At 46.6% G+C, this 19,183-nt stretch overlaps 2 protein-coding genes and 1 non-coding gene across 7 annotated transcripts; 2 read left to right on the top strand and 1 right to left on the bottom strand.

Moving 5' to 3' along the window:
- Positions 1-1,732: 1,732 nt before the first annotated feature.
- KPNA2 (karyopherin subunit alpha 2) lies at positions 1,733-8,005 on the bottom strand. Its single transcript, XM_069032947.1, has 11 exons — positions 7,922-8,005; positions 7,095-7,210; positions 6,860-6,997; positions 6,361-6,449; positions 5,306-5,574; positions 4,062-4,156; positions 3,714-3,977; positions 2,851-3,084; positions 2,589-2,771; positions 2,331-2,480; positions 1,733-2,227 (listed from the first exon to the last, which is right to left on the bottom strand). The coding sequence occupies exons 2-11, from the start codon at positions 7,167-7,169 to the stop codon at positions 2,135-2,137; spliced, it is 1,590 nt and encodes a 529-aa protein (XP_068889048.1). The 5' UTR covers positions 7,170-7,210; positions 7,922-8,005; the 3' UTR covers positions 1,733-2,134.
- Positions 8,006-10,095: 2,090 nt separating this feature from the next.
- On the top strand, positions 10,096-10,168 carry TRNAR-CCG (transfer RNA arginine (anticodon CCG)). Its single transcript has one exon. It is a non-coding gene; the product is annotated as a tRNA-Arg (tRNA).
- A 308-nt stretch (positions 10,169-10,476) lies between these two features.
- Positions 10,477-17,897, top strand: C18H17orf58 (chromosome 18 C17orf58 homolog). 5 transcript variants are annotated; one of them, XM_069032950.1, is made up of 5 exons: positions 10,477-10,547; positions 11,748-11,879; positions 13,701-14,330; positions 14,436-14,516; positions 16,062-16,866. In XM_069032950.1, exons 2-5 carry the CDS (start codon positions 11,828-11,830, stop codon positions 16,466-16,468), a joined length of 1,170 nt encoding a protein of 389 aa, XP_068889051.1. In that variant the 5' UTR covers positions 10,477-10,547; positions 11,748-11,827; the 3' UTR covers positions 16,469-16,866. The 5 variants fall into 5 exon arrangements, with proteins under 5 accessions (XP_068889051.1, XP_068889054.1, XP_068889053.1 ...); XM_069032953.1 differs by lacking the exon at positions 10,477-10,547 and having other exon boundaries at positions 11,701-11,879; positions 16,062-16,161; positions 16,799-17,897; XM_069032952.1 differs by lacking the exon at positions 10,477-10,547 and having other exon boundaries at positions 11,701-11,879; positions 16,062-16,253; positions 16,799-17,897.
- The last annotated feature ends 1,286 nt before the right edge of the window (positions 17,898-19,183 follow it).

The following is a 19,183-nucleotide window of genomic DNA, read 5'->3' as shown; positions in this document are numbered from 1 at the left end:
GTGGCCCTGTTCTCACTTTGGCACTGCCCCCAGCTGCTTCCAGAGGTCCCGGGTGGCACCTGCAGCCTCACCCTTCAGTACAGGGGCAGGTAGGGCTGGGAACAGACCACAGATCCAGTTCGGCCACTTTAGAGACACCTAAAATAAGGCTTAGTACATGCTGCAGCTTTTTTGGAGTTAAAGAAAAACAGCTAAAGTGGTACGGGCCAAAGAATGAAGGTCATAGTTAATCAGTTGAGGGCAGTGTGATTTTTGCAAGCTAGTCTCCTTTGTGACAGGTAAAATCTGCAAAGCCTGCTGCTACATCAGTGACAGTAATGTGTCACCAAGACCACATTCTGAGCTGGATGCAGGAACGCCAGCAGCTTCAATAGCCCAGCAGGACTATCATTATAGCAGTGACCCACAGGGATTGCTCTGCACAAAAGAGTATTGTTGCTAACAAGATGTATAGGACTGTAGATGCAGACAAATTATCTGCTGCCCTTTGTAACATCACAACCAGCAATACCCAAGACCCAGAGAAGTCCCATGGATGAATGTCATCATCAGCCTCCAGTCATTGGCCAGCAAGTGTGGGACAGGGAGCAGCAGCCCTGCCCCACGTGACATCATCTACATTAGCAATAACCCAATCAAAGAAAGCTTTGTTAGCAGCACTCAAGAGTGAATTCTTCATGAAGCACACCTGATCTTCCATGGATTGCCAAAGAATTACACCCAAATCCACTTTTCTATGCATCTGCACTTCAAAACAAACTTGGAAGCACACAAAAGGTTACTAATGCAGGAGACAAAACCAGATTCTTCTATCAGGTTCACCTAGCAGAATAAGAGGGATTTTTTTGTTTTGTATTTGTTTAGTTTTTTATTCCCCTCCACCCATAAAGGTAGAAGCAAAGCCAATGTGAACTCTGGGAGAATTGCCTACATGTCAGAATTTTTCCCCCTAATCTTTTATTTAAAAAGTGACATGCTGTGGTCCAATTTAGTCATGTTTGTGAAACATCTAGCCTTGAACTCTGACCTCTCCTGCACCATCATTGGAGCTAGAGACACTCAGTGAGCTGAGACAATAGTTATCCCAGCACATTTGGCTCCTGGAAGGTTCAAGTTAAATAGCTCAATCCAAGTTTTTCCAAAAAGCTGGAAAACAGAACTACAGTTCTTCATCTCCACTCAATACTCTTTCCCCTCCAAACCCCACCCTGCACAACCCCCTTGAGGGACGAAATGGGTTCCTGTATGTAATGACTTTAGAAATAAAGGGGCAGTTGATTCCAAGACAAGGCCTTCATTTTTGCTCTCTAGAGCAGGCAACTGCTTCAAAGCATTGCCTATGCTCTAGCCTATGGCTACCTGAACATGCATAGAACTGGTCAACTGCCTGTACTTACCTCTCCTCCAAACTATTATGTACAGTTAAGTAGCACTGCTAATCTTTAATTATTTCTCCAAGAGGCTGAAGCTAGTTTAGCTCAGTTGTGTACCTGGTAAGATGAACCAGATTTCTGTAGAAAGTATTTGAAGAGAAGCAGCAGTTCCTTGGTTCTGTAATAGAAGGCTGCTGTATGCAGAAACCAGAGCTTGGGGTGACCAAGTTGTTTTAAATCCACCATCTTCAGCATTGAATCTCTCATGGTTTAGACCTGCATTCATGCCATTATCTACTTTTGACTAAGTTTACTTCCCCCAGCAGGCAGCTTTTAAGAGAGCAAGTGACACAGTTCAATGTGATATAATGGTAACACTTTATTGAACTTCAAGTAAGTCTTCTTTAAAAGCCTGTTCAGTGTATTTATTACTGCAACAGGTCATGTAGAAGGTAAAAGGTTATGGGGAGGCCTGCAGAGCAGTGGCTCAATGCTTTGTGAAAGGCCTGAATTGCTCATATGCATTCTTTCCCCTGACAAGGACAGACACAGGAAGTATTTACAAGTATATCTCAAAAAATGAGGTTTACACTTAGAAATTCACAGATATATATATAGTTTGAACTATTCAAGTACATTTCAGTTGGACAAAGTGCTACAGGACACAGAAAAACCAGTAAAGACGAGGAGCTAGTAAGACAAAGAGGTGGCAGTCATTTGTGTGCTAAACCACTGATAGGTGGTTGCAGTATATGCAAGATCTAGAAGTTGAAAGAATTTGGGGTATTGTCCTGGATTTGGAAAGTGTAGCTGTCAGCAGTAGAGCCTGGTACAACACTTTGGTCTTCCTCCTCCTACAAGGAAAGAAAAGAATGTTGAAACAGCAGTAGCATTTTAATCTAGCAGTCAGAGCTGGAATAGAAAATAAAAGTGGAAAAGACCCCTGAAGCCACTTACTTCTGCTGAGAAATATTTCTCAATGATGGTGGATGACGCTCTGTACACTTCTTCATTTTCATGTGACTGGAGAGCTTCAATTCTGTCTAGACCCCCACACTCCTCAATCATGAGGCAAAGCTTTTCAGTCTCATTAATCTTCTCAGCAGCCTGCAAGAGAAAAGTGTGGAATAACCTCAGGAAGGATATATAGCAGCAGCTACTGGAGAGCCATTAGCAACAATGTGGACAATAATCAAGCATACTGCATCCACATACCAAGAAGATGTTGGAAACTGCATCCAGGATAACAAGCACAGTTTTACTGTCTTTCGTTGAGAGAAGATTCAGTAGAGGTTCAAGAACACCAGCCTGAACAAGATACACAATCTGGTCAATTGTTCCACCACTTGTGTAGTTCGTCACAGCCCACACAGCTTCCTTCTGAGATTTGAAATCCCCCTGCAAAGGTAAAAGCAGAGTGTTTGAACACAGAGGTAATAGGAAAAGGCTCAACAGAGTAAATAAAGGCTTTGTTTACCTTCCTCAGAATACCAATGAGATAAGGCACAAGACCGTGGTCTACAACTCGCTGGATCTGATCTTGACGCCCAGCAGTGATGTTGGACATTGTCCAGGCTGCTTCTTTCTGAATGTTGTTTTTATTATGAGAAAGGAGACTTGGAAAGACAGCCAGTGCTCCTGAGTCAATAACAATCTGTGTCTGCTCATCAGTACCAGTGACAATATTTCCTATGGCTCTTAATGAGGGAGTCTGAAACAAAGATGAATAAGATATTTAGGAAAATTGTTCAAAACCAGATTAGATTATAGCAAACACAGCCATACTTGATGGCCATCCACTCTAACCTTCCCAATTAACAGCATGATCTGCTATGTACAATGGGTTTTGGGCTAATCATCAGCATTCCACAGGCAGACACCAACATCTGCATGCAAAGACTGCACACCTTCCAAGGCCAGTCTGCAAACAACCACCCACAACAGAGCTTAGAGAAACTACCTGCTAAATACTAATGCAGTTTTATTATACTCTAATTATAGTGTGTACAGACAACACTTGTAAACACTGTCCCTAGAATCTGTAACTGCAACAGCAATTTAAAGGTAAGCTTTACTGAATGCTGACTGTTGTGCTAGCCTGTGAGGTAAATCCAATGATTATATAAAGCAGCTTGATAGTCATCACCAGCAGCAGTCCATCTTGTGTGGGGCAGCACCCAGGCAGAAGAGAAACTGAAATCTCCCTTCACAAAAATTAGAAAAGGCACCTGACTGATGTATGAAAAGAACCACTCAGTTACATGAACACTATTCCCCGTAACTGCAGTTCTAGCCATGAGTCAAATCAAGCAACAGCAGCCTGCATATCCAATAACTTACCACTATTGGCAGCTCACTACATCCCAGGAGTCTCACAAGTTGTGGCACCAATCCAGTTTTCACAACAACTTCTATCCTATCATTGGAACCATCTGTGAGGTAGGAAATTGCCCAGCATGTGTCTGCCAACACCTCAGGGTCATCATGGTGTAGGAGCCGGACAAGAGTTGGAAGGATCTGCTGGATGGCTTCTATGGGAGGTGCAGGATTCTTATTGCGACATAGGTTTGAGAGGGTCCACGTAACATTGCGCAAATATCCAGACTGCCACAGTTGAAATAAATGGTTAGCAATAGTTTATCTAGGTTTTACACAGTAATTGTAACTTGAATCGCTCTGCACACTTACAGCCAGGGAAGAGAGGTCAGGAACAGCGAGGAGACTTAGCAGTGGCTCAATTGCACCATATTTAATAACAAGGTCTCTGTAGGCAGAACCATCACCTGGAAAAAAACAAGAAAAAAAGCCAGCTGAAGATCAGAAAAAGAGGGACGTGTACACAGAACCACTGTGTGTTAGAGGATTAATTCTTCTACTCCTTAAGAATGGCTAGATAAAATAAGAAGAAACAAGAGGACAAAAAGATTAATGCCATTGTTAAGTCACATGACAAGCACATTCAATCAAGCTATTGCACTTAACCTTTTGCATTGGAAGAAGAGGTAATGCAGAGTATGTTTTCTATACAGCTTTTCCTAAGAGCTCATAACCATGCAGAGTCTCATGTGTTTCTTTGAAGACAATTTTAAGTTCTATACTAGAACAGAGTTTTCCCCACAATATGGGACTTGAAATGCATTATAATCATCAGCTGCATGATTGGGTGCTACAGAATAATGCCAATAGAATGTCAGAGTTTGACTGAGAATTCTATTGCAATGTATAACAAATACCCTATAATTAAGTTTAAAATTCTAAGGACAAACTTTAAGAAAACCCCTCTCAAACGAGGCTTTTTTAAACAAGATAATTTTCTCTATGTGAAGATTCACTGTTTTCTAAGGCACAGCCGTTGGAAATTCTAATACAGCAGGTACAATATTTAACTATATTATTTATTTTGGCCATTTTTTAATAACTGGATCCAACACAGGCAGATCAAGTAATCCTGAAAGAAGCATGAAAAACTTCAGTATATCAATACTTTCCCACCAGTAAGCAACTGTTTCAAAGCAAGGGATATTTGCCATCACATACACAATTATTTGAGTCACTGCTTCCTGCCTTCCCCTTTTTAGTTAACACACAGAGCAGAGCTCATTGCTGAGTCACAAAAACACTGAGATGCCTGAAAAAGGTTTGTGTTGTAGCATGATTAGAGATCCATCAAACCTGAGCTGAAATCTGGAAGCAGTACCCACAATACAACCCACAGACTATGCCAGGCACTGCATGAGCTTTCTCATACCAGGTCTGAAGACAAAGAGTTGCCTGCAGAATGCTCTGCAATGCTGGGCATGTCATGACTGGAAAGCCATTGGGGCAGAGCTCCCAAGCAGCTCAGCACAGAGCATGGCACAGCAGAAGTGATGTCCTCCCACCTCAGATAAGGGCACAGGTCTGAATTTGAGCTGTGCAGCACATGGACATACCTGCAATATTCCCTAAGGCCCACACAGCCTGCTCACTGATGTGGATGTGTGGAGAGGCCAGCAGGGAAATGAAGGCTGGAATTGCCCCACCATCCACCACTGCCCTGGTTTGCTCTGACGTGCCAGAGGCGATGTTGGTGAGCGCCCAGGCAGATTCAAACTGGATGGGGCTGCAGTCTGCTCTGCCCAGGAACAAGACAAACTTTGGGATCAAGCCAGCCCGAATTATGTTGTCTATTGGGGGTTGCTTCTCTCTTGAGAGGAGTTTCCTAAGGAGGAAGGCAAACAGGAAGCATTATTTTTGCCTGCAGGCATCTGAACAACAAATTAGTCTTAAAAGCACCATATAAAAAACGTTTAGCATTGTCTTAATATTCAGAGAAGGCAATACAACACAGCATGAAGGAGAAATGCAGACAAGCTGAACACTGGCTTCCTAGGCCTCTGTTAACATTGGGTTTGGCATGTCTTCGCTATGTGAGAGGTTCTGTTCAGACTCTGAAGTAAAGTAGATCTACAAGAGTCATAAAACATCTGAATTGCTAGAGGCCTCTCAGCAGAGAGGTTAATGACTGCCAGGAGCAGCACTGCAGCAATATGCAAGATTGCTAAAGGATATTTTAGATTTGGAAGGAGAAACAAGCTTAGCAAACTTCAAACCCCAGTCACCTTACTGTTCACATTATTCTAAGGTGGATCACCACACTCCCATACATATCAGAGCCAAGTGTTAACACAGTTTAAAAGGTACCTTCACTATAACAAAGGATTTACTATAATTACTCCTTCAAATCCAAGGTGACTACTGCTTAATTTGCCACCACTGGAGCAAATTACTTCTTCTTCAGGCATTTTAAATATTCAAAAGCAACATTATCTCAATAAAATTATGCCTAAGTTATGGGTACCTCAACGTTGTATAGAAGACTAGGTGTTTGTTGAAATACTGCCTGGTAAGAAAGACATAAGCAGCCACTTAGGCTCATCAGTGAATTTTCTCACCTTGCCTAGTTAGTGGCTTGCACAGCTGAGCTGGTTTCCTCTGAACTGCTTACCTGGCAGCTTGAGTAGCCTGTAGCTGAAGCTCCATATTATTACTATTAACTCCTTTGACTATTTCTTCAACTGACCAGTGTGCCAAAACCTGCACAAGAAAAGTTACATGAATGCTTCACTGGAGAGTCATGTGTATTCCTTACCACATAGGGCTCTTACACAATACCATGAATAGGCCCCAATTTACAGCCACTTCCCTTAGTACCACCACCATGACATATTTCAAAACCTCATCAGCTTCAGCTTTATCAACAATTATCTGAACTGCTGAAACCTTTCTTAACCAAGTACTTCATACCAGTTTTGCTAGGCTTAAAATGTAGCTTCAGCCAGTTGTGTTTAAGAGTGCTGTCCGTTAGGGGTGATAGTACAGGCCTGAGCTGCGAATGCACATGTAGTAGTGCTGTCCCACCCTCAAGAAGGGATTCATGCTGTCCTGGCTGCAGGAGTTTAGACTGTGAGACCCTCCAAGCGTGTCTGTTCCAAGTGCCCGCTTACCTGGTTGCCTCTGTTTTCCTGAAGGGGAGAAGTAGCATCATCTGGTAAAGTGCTCACATTTCTTCTTTTAAGCATCTGGTCATCTTTCTTAGCTTTTCTCAGCTCCACATTGACTTCAATGCGTCGCCTTCTCATTTCCTGGACAATAAACATTCAGAGTAAGTTCTTGGCTTTTGAAACTTAGGTTTAAAGAGACAATGGCTGGCTAAAGTACTAATTGCACCAGAGTACTCACTGTGCTGTCCTTTCCTTTGTTCTTGAATCTGTTCAGTCGAGCTGATGGTGTATTGGCATTCTCATTAGTAGACATCTTGCTTGTTAGATTTTTGAGCGGGACAGATAAAAACAAGGCTGAAAACAGAGCAAAGAAACAGCAAGTTTACTCCACAAAAGTTAAATTTTGAAAATTGGATCAATACTCAAGAATGAGAGGCACTTGCTTGTATTAATATTGTAACAACGTCAGACTTAATCCACAGCTGTCTCTTTAAACAGCCAGATGTTACAACAAGCTCCAGCATCAACACAAAAGCAGAAGACTCACACAATTTTAAGACACTTTAAACAAAACACTATTAGTTATTATTTTTAGGAGCAAGATAGATTTTCCTCCCCACAGACAACACGCACACACTGTTAAGTACTATCTTCACTGTAACGTACCTGTACTGCACAGGATCCCACCCCGACCTTTCTAGACGAGAACAGCGAGCTCTCGCACTGGGAAGCTCGCCCCGGGGGCGTTTGCCTTGCCGGTGCAGCCAGCAGCACATAACAACGGCTACACGGGTAACGAGGCAAACGACCGCACCTCAGCCATCCCCAGCGTAACCCACTGTATAAAAACTGGCTTCGCTTCGGCCACAGCCCCACCGGACCAACAACCTGCCTGGGGATATACCACCCCTGTCAGCCCCAGTGTAGACAGCGGAGACGTGGGAGCCTCCAGAAAGAGGCCCCAGCAGGGGCTGCCGGGGGAAGCACGGCCCTTTCTAATAGGGCAGCGCAGGGCCCGCGTCCCCGCCGCCCCACATCCGACTCCTCTCGATCCCAGCCCCGCACCTCGGCCGGAGACACTACCGGTCACTCCGCTGCCGCCGCACGCTGCCACTGCCCACAGGCGCCCCACGCGGCATTTAAATTTCCCGCGGCCGCGCCCTGCCATTGGCCAGTTCGAGCCAAAGCAGCCTTCTGATTGGCCGGTTTGAAAGCAGCCAGGTTCGCGATGACGGGGAACGCCCTCCCGGAAGAGCCGGCCGGACGTGACGTCTACACACGCCACGGTACTACAGCTCCCGGCTTGCTCCGCGCGGGTAATGTCGGCAAGCCTCTGTGGGGCGGAGCGGGGCACGCCGGGAGTTGTAGTGCGGGGGGCTGGGCTCGGCGAGATCGCGGGACTGGAGGGGTAGAGCGGGGTGCGGGATTTGTATCCCTGGAGGGGTCTCGTTCTGAGCGGTTTTGGGCAGAAACACCCATTCCCTCACGCAGAGTGCAGATTCTGCCTCAGTAACTGGCAGGGCACCACAGGCTTCTCCTGGGACAAGGGCATGTAGTGACAGGACGAGGGGGAATGGCTTGAAACCGAAAGAGAGTGGGTTTAGATGGGATATGAGGAAGGAATTCTTTCCTGTGAGGGTGGTGAGGCCCTGGCACAGGTTCCTAGAGAAGCTGTGGCTGCCCCATCCCTGAAAGTATCAAAGGCCAGGTTGGATGGGGCTCCAAGCAACCTGGGATAATGGAAGGTATCTCTGCCCATGGCAGGGGGTGGAACTGGATGAGCTTTAAGGTCCCTTCCAACCCAAACTATTTTGTGATTCCATCATTCCATGGCTCCATGACTCACTTAATGTCTCCTAGAAATGTGGTGCACAGAAATGTAAAGAAATGTAGTTGAAAGCAGTTCTACAGCTATCAGCGCAGATGAAAACCAAATCATACAGAGTAACAAAAGAAAAGGATTCCTGCCCCTGTGGCATGGCCTGAAAAGGCATGGGATTGTTTCCAATGGGTTTGGCCTGCTCATGAGGGATGGAATACAAAAGAACACTGATTTTCCAGGAGATATAATTTAAACTATAAAACAACCATAGGGAAAACATGACTCTGACAGCAACTCTGACATTTCAAGACACTTATAAGGTACAACTCCGAGAAGCATCAGGGATGCACATCCATACATCTGTGTGCTAAGCCATCACATTAAACCACTTATATTGATCTGTAGGTGCACATAGGTGTGCAGGATGTTTGCTGAGGAGGGGGAATTACCAGTGACATCTCATACAGCTGGTTTTGGACCTTACAGTGCTGAGCTTTGTAAAAAAAAAAAAAAGAGCAGAGCAGAGGAGAAAGCACGTTACTAACAAATGGAGATAGTTAACAAGACAACAAGACTAGTTTGACAGAAGAAAAAAAAAGGTAGTTCAAAAGCAGAAATGGAGGTAAAACACCCGCTCTCCTGAAGGATTGGAGGGTTGGCAGGAAGAAATTCCATTGGGTATTGAATCGCTGGCAGTGCATGGTCTGGTGCAATGAAATCCGGGTGCAGGGAGGGGTGTTGAGGGCAGGGAGAGGGCTGGCAGTGCCTGAGACCCCCGAGGGGGCTGCATGCGAGGTGCTGCAGGCGATGTGGGCTGTGAGGGAGGTGACAGCTGGAAAGGCTCTTACCAGCACAGTGAAGCAACAGAGAGGTGGAGGGAGACTGGGCAGTTGGGGCAGGACAGCATCCAAGCAGGGGCTGAGGTTATGGGGCAGCGGAGGGTGTGTGTGAGGCGGGGAAAAGGGCCGTGAGGTCTCACAGAGCCCTGAGGAGGGGAAGGTCCCCTGAGGGGAGAAGGCCGAGTGTGAAGCCGCCGGGACTGGATGGAGTTACCGGCCACAGCACAGGAACCACAGCCGAGCCCGTGAGGGGAAGTTTAAAGACGCGGGACAGGAGGCCGGCGGTGGCCGGGGTTCCCCGGGACAGTGGGGCGGCCCCGACCAACTCCCCCCAAGCAGCCGCGCGCTCACGGCTGACTGTGACACGCTCGCGCCGAGGGCGGGAACCCGCTCTGGGGCGCGGCGGTGGGCACGCGCTGCGGGGCGGGGCCTGGGGACACCGCGGCCAATGGCGTGCGAGGAAGAAGGGGCGGGGCCTTCCCGCCACGATCAGGGGGAGCGTGACGGCCTCCGGGGGGCGGGGCCAGTGCCGGCCGGGCGGGCTTCTTAGTAGGCAGCTCGCGCAGCTTCTCCTGGGTGACCCAGTGGCCTAATGGATAAGGCATCAGCCTCCGGAGCTGGGGATTGTGGGTTCGAGTCCCATCTGGGTCGTGCCGCGCTTGCGTTTTGTGGCGCGGGTGGCTCCGCGGTGCCAGCCTTTCCTGGGACCTACGCGACTCTTTTGCCTGCAACCGCCCGGGCCCCCTCCCCGCCCTTGGCGCTGCGTCCCGCCTGGAGCTGCCGCCCTCTCCGTGCTTCCCGCGGGGTTGCTGTCGGTGGCTCCAGCTCCGCTCCGGGGATCTCTGGGAGAGCCCCAGCCGGGGGAACTCCCGGGCCCGGATGTGGCCACGGTGCTCTTGGTCCCTGTTTTGCCCAGCCTCGCTGGGAAAGCTTTTCCATCTCAGCTGCTCGAGCATCCTGGGGCTGCTGGAATGCTGGGAATACTGCAAACACCACTGCTGTGCTCTTAATGGAGATTACTCCTGTCCAGGTAAAGAGCCTGGGGAAACAGTGCAGACACAGCCGTACATGAATGAGGGTTGAATTACGCCACCAGCTAGTTCAACAGAAAAATCCCTGGAATACAGGTCTGTGGGATGCTCACATGTGTGTGTATCCATCCATCCATCCATCCATCCATCCATCCATCCATCCATCCATCCATCCATCCATCCATCCATCCATCCTTCTCCTCCCTCCCTCCCTCCCTCCCCAGCGCAAGCACTCACACTTCAGCTTCTCCTGCTTGCTGCAGGTACCTGCTGGTTGCAAAAGAAATGTAGGAGCCCTCCTCTCTCTCATCCTCAGTTTACATTCCTATTCCCATAATAGTTTTTAGGAATCCTATTGAAATGCTTAATTAAGGTAGCACAAAACAAACTGCTTAAACTAAGCAACATTGAATCCCATGCAACAGGTATTGTTGAGGGTTGGATTTTCTGTCAAGGGTGGGTTTCAGGAGCCTTTCAGTGCCTTTATGGAGTTTTTAAGTTGTTCATTGTCCCTTAAAGTCATGTGCAGCTTCCACAGCACCTGGCAGCAGCTGGTGAGTTAAACTATCACAATGGAAATCTTGTGTAGCAATAAGGTCGCTTAGAAATAAGCCTTCTTAATTCAGTAATCCAAATCTGGGTTGGCTTGGTGTGTGAAAATTTGCAGAGTTCTTCATGTTGGCAAAGAGAGATTTAAAACTAAAGCTGTATGGGATCAGCAGAGCTTTCCCTTGGACTCTGGACAGTCACTACGGCATTTTTCAGTCTGAAAAGAATCACTGAAGCTAGTTCCTTAGCATAAAAGAGATTAGCAGCTGTATCACTGGCGGTGACCAGAAATCCCTAGTTATGTTCCATTGCCATGCACATCCTTTACAGACCCTGCATCCCAGGGGTTTGGGGTGTTCCAGCATGTTTCAATTCCTCTCCAGAATGCAGTTCTCCATAGCCAGGAAAACCAGACTTGTTCCCTATGATTTTTCTCTACAGAGTGCCATAGGAGGGCAAGACTCTCCCCAGAATAAAAATCTGCTGCCAAAACCATGCATGGGTGTGTTATTCCCAGGACACAGGTGATGCAGCCAGGGGGTTGTGTCCCGATGGGAAGGAGCACATTCCTCCCAGGCAGGGCCAGTGGAGGCAGCAGCTTGGTCTTGCTCCAGTGGGCTGTCCAGTGAATGATTCCCGTTTCCCCTCAGGCTGCCTCTCATTAGCATGAATCGGGGACGGGCATAAAAGACTCCACTTCATTTTGAGCCTGGAAAAACTTTACTTCAAAATGACAACCCAAGTGTTCTGGCTCCTCTGCTTTGTCATTAGCTCATCTTCTGGTAAGTCTGTTACCTTCTGAGTGGGACTGGGGCATGTCTGCCTTGGGAATCAGGGGAGGCTAAAGACATTCCTATAAATTCTTGCCTGAGCAGACCCCCAGGCTGTAGCTTTTTCGGCAAGTAAGGGCTCAAGAAAGAAACATTTCAACGTGTTTGTGGGATGGGATTGTAAATTGCAATATTTAATTTGTCAGCATTGGGAAGAATTAAGAGCACCTGGCAGAAGCAGGCAGGGAGCTGGTGCTCTGTCCTGCCAGCCATCAGTGGCAGGTGAAGTTGGATTTGCTTCTGCATCTGCTATTTCTATAATTTGTATATGACCTTTCTCTTTTTTTCCCTTTCACCTGTAACTCCAGGTGTCTGACTGACTTCAGCATGCTCAGTGTGCCCTGTGTGCCTGCAGCAAGCTGTCCTGAGCGGATTTATTTGGGTTTTAGTGCCTCACTGACAGAACAGAAATAGCATTTACATGTGTTCCACTGGGATTTGGTTATGTTGCAGTTGTATTTCTTAGGCTGCAACAACCAGACAGGAATATGCTGGTACAAGAGGAGGAACCTCAAGGTCCTGAACAGATTGAGTAGAGAAAAATGAACTATTTCTTGATACAGTCCGTGACTGGAAAGGCATGATAAAGTGGTAGGAGAGTTCATTTACACACCCAAGTCTGAGACACCTGTTCAGAGGGCACAGCTTCATACTGAACCATCTCCAAACCCCCCTTGCCTGCTGCTGTCTGCAGCTTGGACTTCTTCCACCCCTCTCTCCATGGACATTCTTTGGACTTTATGGGTGGCCAGCCCAAACATCAAGGAATCTTTCCCATGACAGCAGCTGGTGAGAGCACAGGGGGAGAAGTGGCAAGGTCAGCAGCTGAGTCAGTTATAGGAGATAAACCAGGACGTTGTTCATCTGTTTATGTCGAATCTCTCTTTTCACACAAGGAGCTGGGATCAGCCTCCTACACAGAATAACCATGGCTGTGAACACCAGACAGAGGCTGTGTGTGGGTGAACTGTGTGAAAACTCTGCTGGCTTGTTCCAGGCATTCAGGGAAGGGCTAAAGGAAAAGGAAAATGGACTGCCAGGGGAAACTTCTCTCCTGCCAGCTAAAAATGTTGGTCATTTTGCTTTGTGAGGTTCAAGGGATCAAGGTGAATATATAAATGAAAGTGACTACCCAGCTTGTGTGAACAGTGCCATTAAGTTATTTTTTCACTGTATTCCCAGACACTTCTTTTCTTTCTCAACTCTTGTCCTCTCAAATTAAGCAAAGCCTTGAAATAATTGTTACTCAGCAGCACTAGCCTAATTACTGCTACTATATACTCCATAGTGCACAAGTCAAAGAGCCAAAACTGTGGGTAAAGACTTTTCCAGTAGTGTCCAAAGCTCCTGGAGAGTCTGGATGACATTGTCCAGAGGCATCCCATGGATGGGAAAGCCAAATAGTTCTGCTGTCACAGTCTTTTAAACAAGCATCCCAAATGGCAACATGAACCTTGTTTCCTCTGATGCTCCCTGGAGATTCAGGGGTTTGAGAAAAGGGATTGTGGGGTTTTTTTTTTTGCAACAATAATAAAGTAAAAATGCAAATCTCCTGTTTTGCTCACACAGCTGCATTCCCTGTACTGGGCCTTCCATGTCAAAGTACAGAGGAATGAGGAGCTCTACTGTGTTCATCTGTCGAGCTATTTATCAGCTTTTTGTCTAATTGTCGGAGGCCTCACTTACAGAGTAGAGCCTCAAATCTTCCCATTCTGAAGCATGTGGAATAAAAGACTTAAAACGCTGATTTTCTCTCTCCTTTTTTGTTTGTAGGATCCCTGCCTTATGCTGAGAAACCCGGCCAGGCTCTTAGCAAAGATGTTTTTAGTTCAGCAGCTGCTGCTCATGGCCACGTGAAAGTGCCAGCCTGGGGCATGGGCAGTGCCAGCAGGAATGCCAGGGAAGGCCAGCTCCTGGGAATGCCTCCCACCCACCTGCAGCAGCCAAAGCCCCCGGGAATCCCCTCCCTCGTGTCCGACAAGAAGAAACATGTTGAGCCTTCCCTGGAAAACAGCACTGGGCTGAGGAAGCAGTGCTGGCAGCATGGAGGGGTCCTGCCCCTGGTGACCCCGACCCAGGGCGCTTCTCCCGCCCCCCCCGACTCTGGCCATGCCAACAGGAAGCACACAGACCGGCGGCTGGCCAAGGTTGCCAACAGCATGTGGGCTCATGCCCTCCACGCCACGCCTTCCAATCCAAAGATGATGTCCCTGATGGAAGTTTATAATTTTCCAGACGCTGGAACAATGGAGTCAAATGATCCTAACACATTGCACCACTTCAACCGACCAGGGAAGGCAATCCCCTATAAACACCCTGACCCCTTCACAAGGATCCCCAAACCCTCCTGGGTCACCAACCGCTGGTCACCCAGCTCGATGTACCTGGGTGTGCTCAGGAAAGGTAAGGGACAGGCTGCCCAGAACTTCCCAAAGGCTGGGGGGCACAATGGGATGAGAGATCCCCAAAGAGCCCGTTGCTGTCCCTCAGTCTGTGTTCCTGTTGTAGATGGTGACAAGGAGAAGGTGTGTCTGACTGAGTGCAGGAAGGAGCAGGATGAAGTGGAGGCCTTTTGTGCCAGCGAGTTTGGTAGGTGGTGTCCCCCTCAACCCACAGGGACAGAGCACCTTCTGTCCACTTGTCACTGATACTTCACTTCTGCTTTTAAAATACTGTGATTAAGATACAGTAAATATGTTAAATAATTACCGAATATTCAAAACGGACTCATCACAGTTCTTCATGAACATACTTACCTTACCCTTTCCCTACCTTGGGCTAGTACTGCCCTTTTTTTTGTTTCCTCTGGAGGAAGAGTATCCTTGGGACTGGTCAATGGAACTGAAAAGACCAATTGTTTTAGATACTCTTAGACTAAACATTGCAGCTGTGTTATTTATCTCTTACTATTTAGAGCAAGTTTGATTTTGGGGATTGAAGTTTGAAATTAAAATAAAATGGCGAAGCAAACAGAAACAAGACTCTTATTTCTGTGATCCTCTTGCTAGAGAGGATTCTTCTTGAAATTCCTTAGGATTCAGTGTCTTTAGTCCTTGTGTCTATGCTGATGTAACTAAAGGTGGCAGGAATCAGCCTGGTATTTTTGTACAGACTGTTTAAAGACAAGCATTTTCTAACTGAAACCCTGCCTTGTGCTTATGAAGTTGTGAAACAGATACCAACTTTTTCTCACAGTATTTTAAGAGATAAGGAAAATACAAGCCCAGTGGTAACAGATGTTTCCATTTGTAGAACATAAACACGTTAGGAGACATCTGTTTTGTCTAAATGGAGAAGTCCGGAAGTGCTTTCTACAAATGCTGTCCTACTTTGGTTTTTACCACTCTCATGCATTCCTGTCCAACATGGGCTTCACAGCAACCTGACCTCTGTGTGTTTTAGCCCTTAACCAACAGCAGCCTTATTCTGCTCCTAAATTGAAAAGACAGGTAGGAAAAAGTCTGAGCAACAGATAAGCCAAGGCTCCACAGTGGCAATCAGACAGCTTTTCCTTTCTTTACATTTATGGTGCAGATAAAAGAATAAATGACTGAATCAGAGTTCTCCCCCTGATGCAGGTGTAACACCAGGTGCAGTTTCCCCACTAGCACGGAGCTGTTTACCCATTCCTGCACTCAGCTCAGCACTTGCCAGAGCCAGAAACTGGGAGAACAGCATGAAGTAATTGTCTGAGCTCCCAACACAACTTACTTGGTGCCCTTGTGTCTTGGTATGACAAGGGCCTTTTATTTCAAAAGCCAAAGCATTGAATTACCAGCTTGGTACTTAATTTACTTTGTACTTCATTGGGAAGTTTTAAATTTGAGAATTTTACTTTGTTAGGTAAATATGCCCACTTTTTATATATCAGGATAGAAAATGGTACTAAACCCATCACTTTCTTCACTAAGAAACATTTCAGACCTGTAAAGCACAAGGTTTGCAAAGCAGCAAACTTAAGGCAATCACCTTACCAAATGTGATTATTTGAAGCAATTCCTACTGCCCACTCCTGAGTCAAAGGATTCCTGCTGACACTTCTTTACAGCATTTTAAACGACAGCCTTCACACATACCCTGAAAATTGCCATGATATAAAATCTGTTCCTTTTTTTCCTCTCTCCCTTGAAACAGCAGTGAATGGAATTGTTTATAACCTGGAAAGCCTGGGGAATGGAGTTCGCTGGATTACCCTCTTGGTAGACGGTGATGGATTGTACAAGATGAGTCGCCTGTATGTCACTCCTGATGCTGCCTTCTTCCGAGTTCACATCCTGGCTGTGGATACTTTAAACTGTAGTAAACCATGTCCAGACCTTAAACTTGGTAAATCATTCCAGCTAAATCCATTCTGCTATTCCTCTGCATGCACTGCAATCTTAGTCTGCCTTACTTTATTAGGTTTAGCCTGGGTTGTTGGGAAAATTTGGAAGAAAAGTATTTACTCAAAGTGGAGGCCTTTTTCCATCCAAGTTTCTCAAAACTTTTACAAGAAAACCAACTGCATGAAGAAGTCAGGTACCAGCATAGCCCTTTCTTAACTTTGTCCAGTTCCAAAATGATGACAAGTTTTCAGGATTCCTAAAACAATACAAGCAGGAGTTTACGCTGGTGTCTTTGTAAGTAGTTCAGTTTTCCTTCTAAGTGCAAGTTTATCAAATACCAGTATTTCCTCCAACAGTAAATCATCATTTCCATGCCAGCACCACCCACAGGTCCCAGCAGAGCTCAGGACGCCGCTGTAGTAGCTCCCTGTTCAGGATGTTTCCACAGGCAAAACTTCACTTCTATTCCCAGCCCTGGTGCCCTTGGAATGACCCCCCATTCGCCATGGCTCAGCAGCCCTGTTTCTTTTGTTTTTGTTGTTGCAGGCAGCAGGTACATCATGATGGGGCACATCTACCACAAGCGCCGGCAGGTGCCCGCCGAGCTGCTGCCAGCCCTGCGCGGGCGGCTGCGGCCAGGGGATGGCTGGGTCGGGAGCAGCAGCAGCTATGTCAGGAGATTCAACAGGAAAAGGGATCTCAGGGTGCGGGCAGCACGCTCCAAGTGTCCATAAAGCTCCAGGGGCTCCGTCCAGGACGTGGGAGCAACGGGATCCACACTTAGAGCACACCTGGCCGTGGGCAGTGCTCCTGTCTGGAACCGGCTGTGATCCGACACCTGTTTTTGTGCTTTAGCAAACACTGGGTGCCTCAAGCAGGCACCCCTGGTGAGGTTTAGCACAGAAGTCAGTCTAGGGAATGTTAACTGGCCATGAATTTGCTCCAGCTGCTTTCAGAGCCACAGGTTATTGTAGCTTCCCCTGCTGCAGTGTGCCCTGAATAATCTGTAGTAACTGTAATGCAAAATTCTGGCAGCTTCATCCTCAGTACACAATAACTGCACTTTGAACCCTTCACCTTGAACACATTAGATGATACCACACCTTTATCTACACAGGATGTTCACTGTGTTTTCACAGTTCTGCCTAAAGTATCACATGCCTTCGATTTCAGAGAAACCAAAACCACCAAGTACCATTTGTATTATTTTTGTCTCTTCAACCATGTCCATGGTACTTCTGAAAATTACACCATTCTTCCAGCAGAGCTGGATGTTCACAAAAAGCATACAGAATAGAGTGTAATGATTTGAGTATGTTGCTGACTGAAAGCAAATCAAGAACTGCACAACACAAATGCCCAGTTGGGTTTACAAGCGATGGCCCAGGGAATGCGAAAGTGCCAGGGAATGCAAAATGAGCACAGGCTGCACACACTGCATGTGCCTGGGCACTTCGTCCCAGAGCTGTACTGAATGCCATTCCCCAGGAGAAATATTGCCAAGATTGTACTTGCACATTGGTAAAGTTAGTTTTTAAATCAAAAAGTCACTATTTTAGTACCTTTAATGTGGTGGAATTGAGATGTTTGTTGTTCCCAGTCAGTATTTGCAGATAAGAAGTCTGTAAAAGAAACCAATAAAATGCACGAGGTTCTGCTTTCACTGTCTCATGGCTTCTGGAAGACCCAAAAAGCTTATGTAATGATATTACACAAAGTGATCTCCTTGTGCGACAAGTTGGCTGAGGATTTGATACATATTTCTATTAAGAAATGTAAAAAATGCAGTACAGCTTAAAACCCCACATACACAGTGATATGATGTGACCTGCCGCAGGAAGCAGTGGCTTCTATAGAAGTGTTTTCTGTTTTGAAACAAAGCTAGTTTTGACACACTGTACTCATCACACACTTCTGCAGCTTGATTTAGTGTCACTGAAAAGCCACGGAGCAGAGGATGGGACAGGCCACGCTGCATCAAGTATTTTTTGATATGGAGACAAATACCAAGAGCAAACATCCCGTATTTGGGACCCAAAAGGCTCTCACTGGAGGACAGAAATTTACTCACAGTGTGAGTCTCCCTAAAAAATACAGTTCACTTTTGCTATGTGAAAAACTTTGCATGGAGCACAGCATGGATTGATGGAATTTTCCTTGAGAGAATCTGAGGGGGTTTTGATTTGGCAGAAGGATTGTTCTGGCAATGAATCAAAGTTTTGGAGTGACTGGGAGGGACAGGAGGAGAAAGGGTTACATGTGCATCTCGAGTTTCTTTGTTTCTGTTTTCAGGGGAAGTCCAGGGACTAAACAGCAACTCCTCCAGGCATTCCCCTGCCCAGAGCAGCAGCCAAGCCCCATTCCCGTCATCCTGCTCCAACCCAGTGAAGTGTGGGTACAAACCCAACATGTATTTCCCTGTGACTGTCTCTGGGAAGAGACAAGCACAGGACACCAGCGCCAAGGACATCCCAAGCCCGAGTTCAGTGCCCATAACTGACACAAAACACTGGGATGCAGATGTTGCTCTGGGAGCCTGAAAAGCCATTTATTTCATGTTTTCTTCCTGTGTTACCAAGTTCTCTTACCTTTCCCTTCTTGCTTGGAAGGTCCCTCCCTGAAATGTTCCCACAGCAGCTGAGCAACAAGTCCCTGTCTGTCACAGCCCTGAGTGGCTGAGAGGTCTGGAGCTGGAGCAGGACTATCAGTTTTTATTTCTGCAGGGACATCCAGGGTAGAAAAAACAAGGAGAAAATGTTTCATAACATCCTTTGCCTTTTCTCCTGCATGGGCTGGTGTGAAGACAGCTCCGGAAAATGTATCCACGGAGACATGTACATATTTTGATCTTCCAAATTGAGGGACATGTGTTATATCTGTCTGCCAGATTTCACAGCTACGTAGACCTCGGGGGTTAGCCCTGGAGCCCAA

This window comes from Aphelocoma coerulescens, chromosome 18 (genome assembly GCF_041296385.1).
Source record: "Aphelocoma coerulescens isolate FSJ_1873_10779 chromosome 18, UR_Acoe_1.0, whole genome shotgun sequence".
Classification (NCBI taxonomy): domain Eukaryota; kingdom Metazoa; phylum Chordata; class Aves; order Passeriformes; family Corvidae; genus Aphelocoma; species Aphelocoma coerulescens.
Note: the sequence above shows the minus strand (reverse complement) of the source record. Positions and strands in the feature narration are given on the sequence as shown.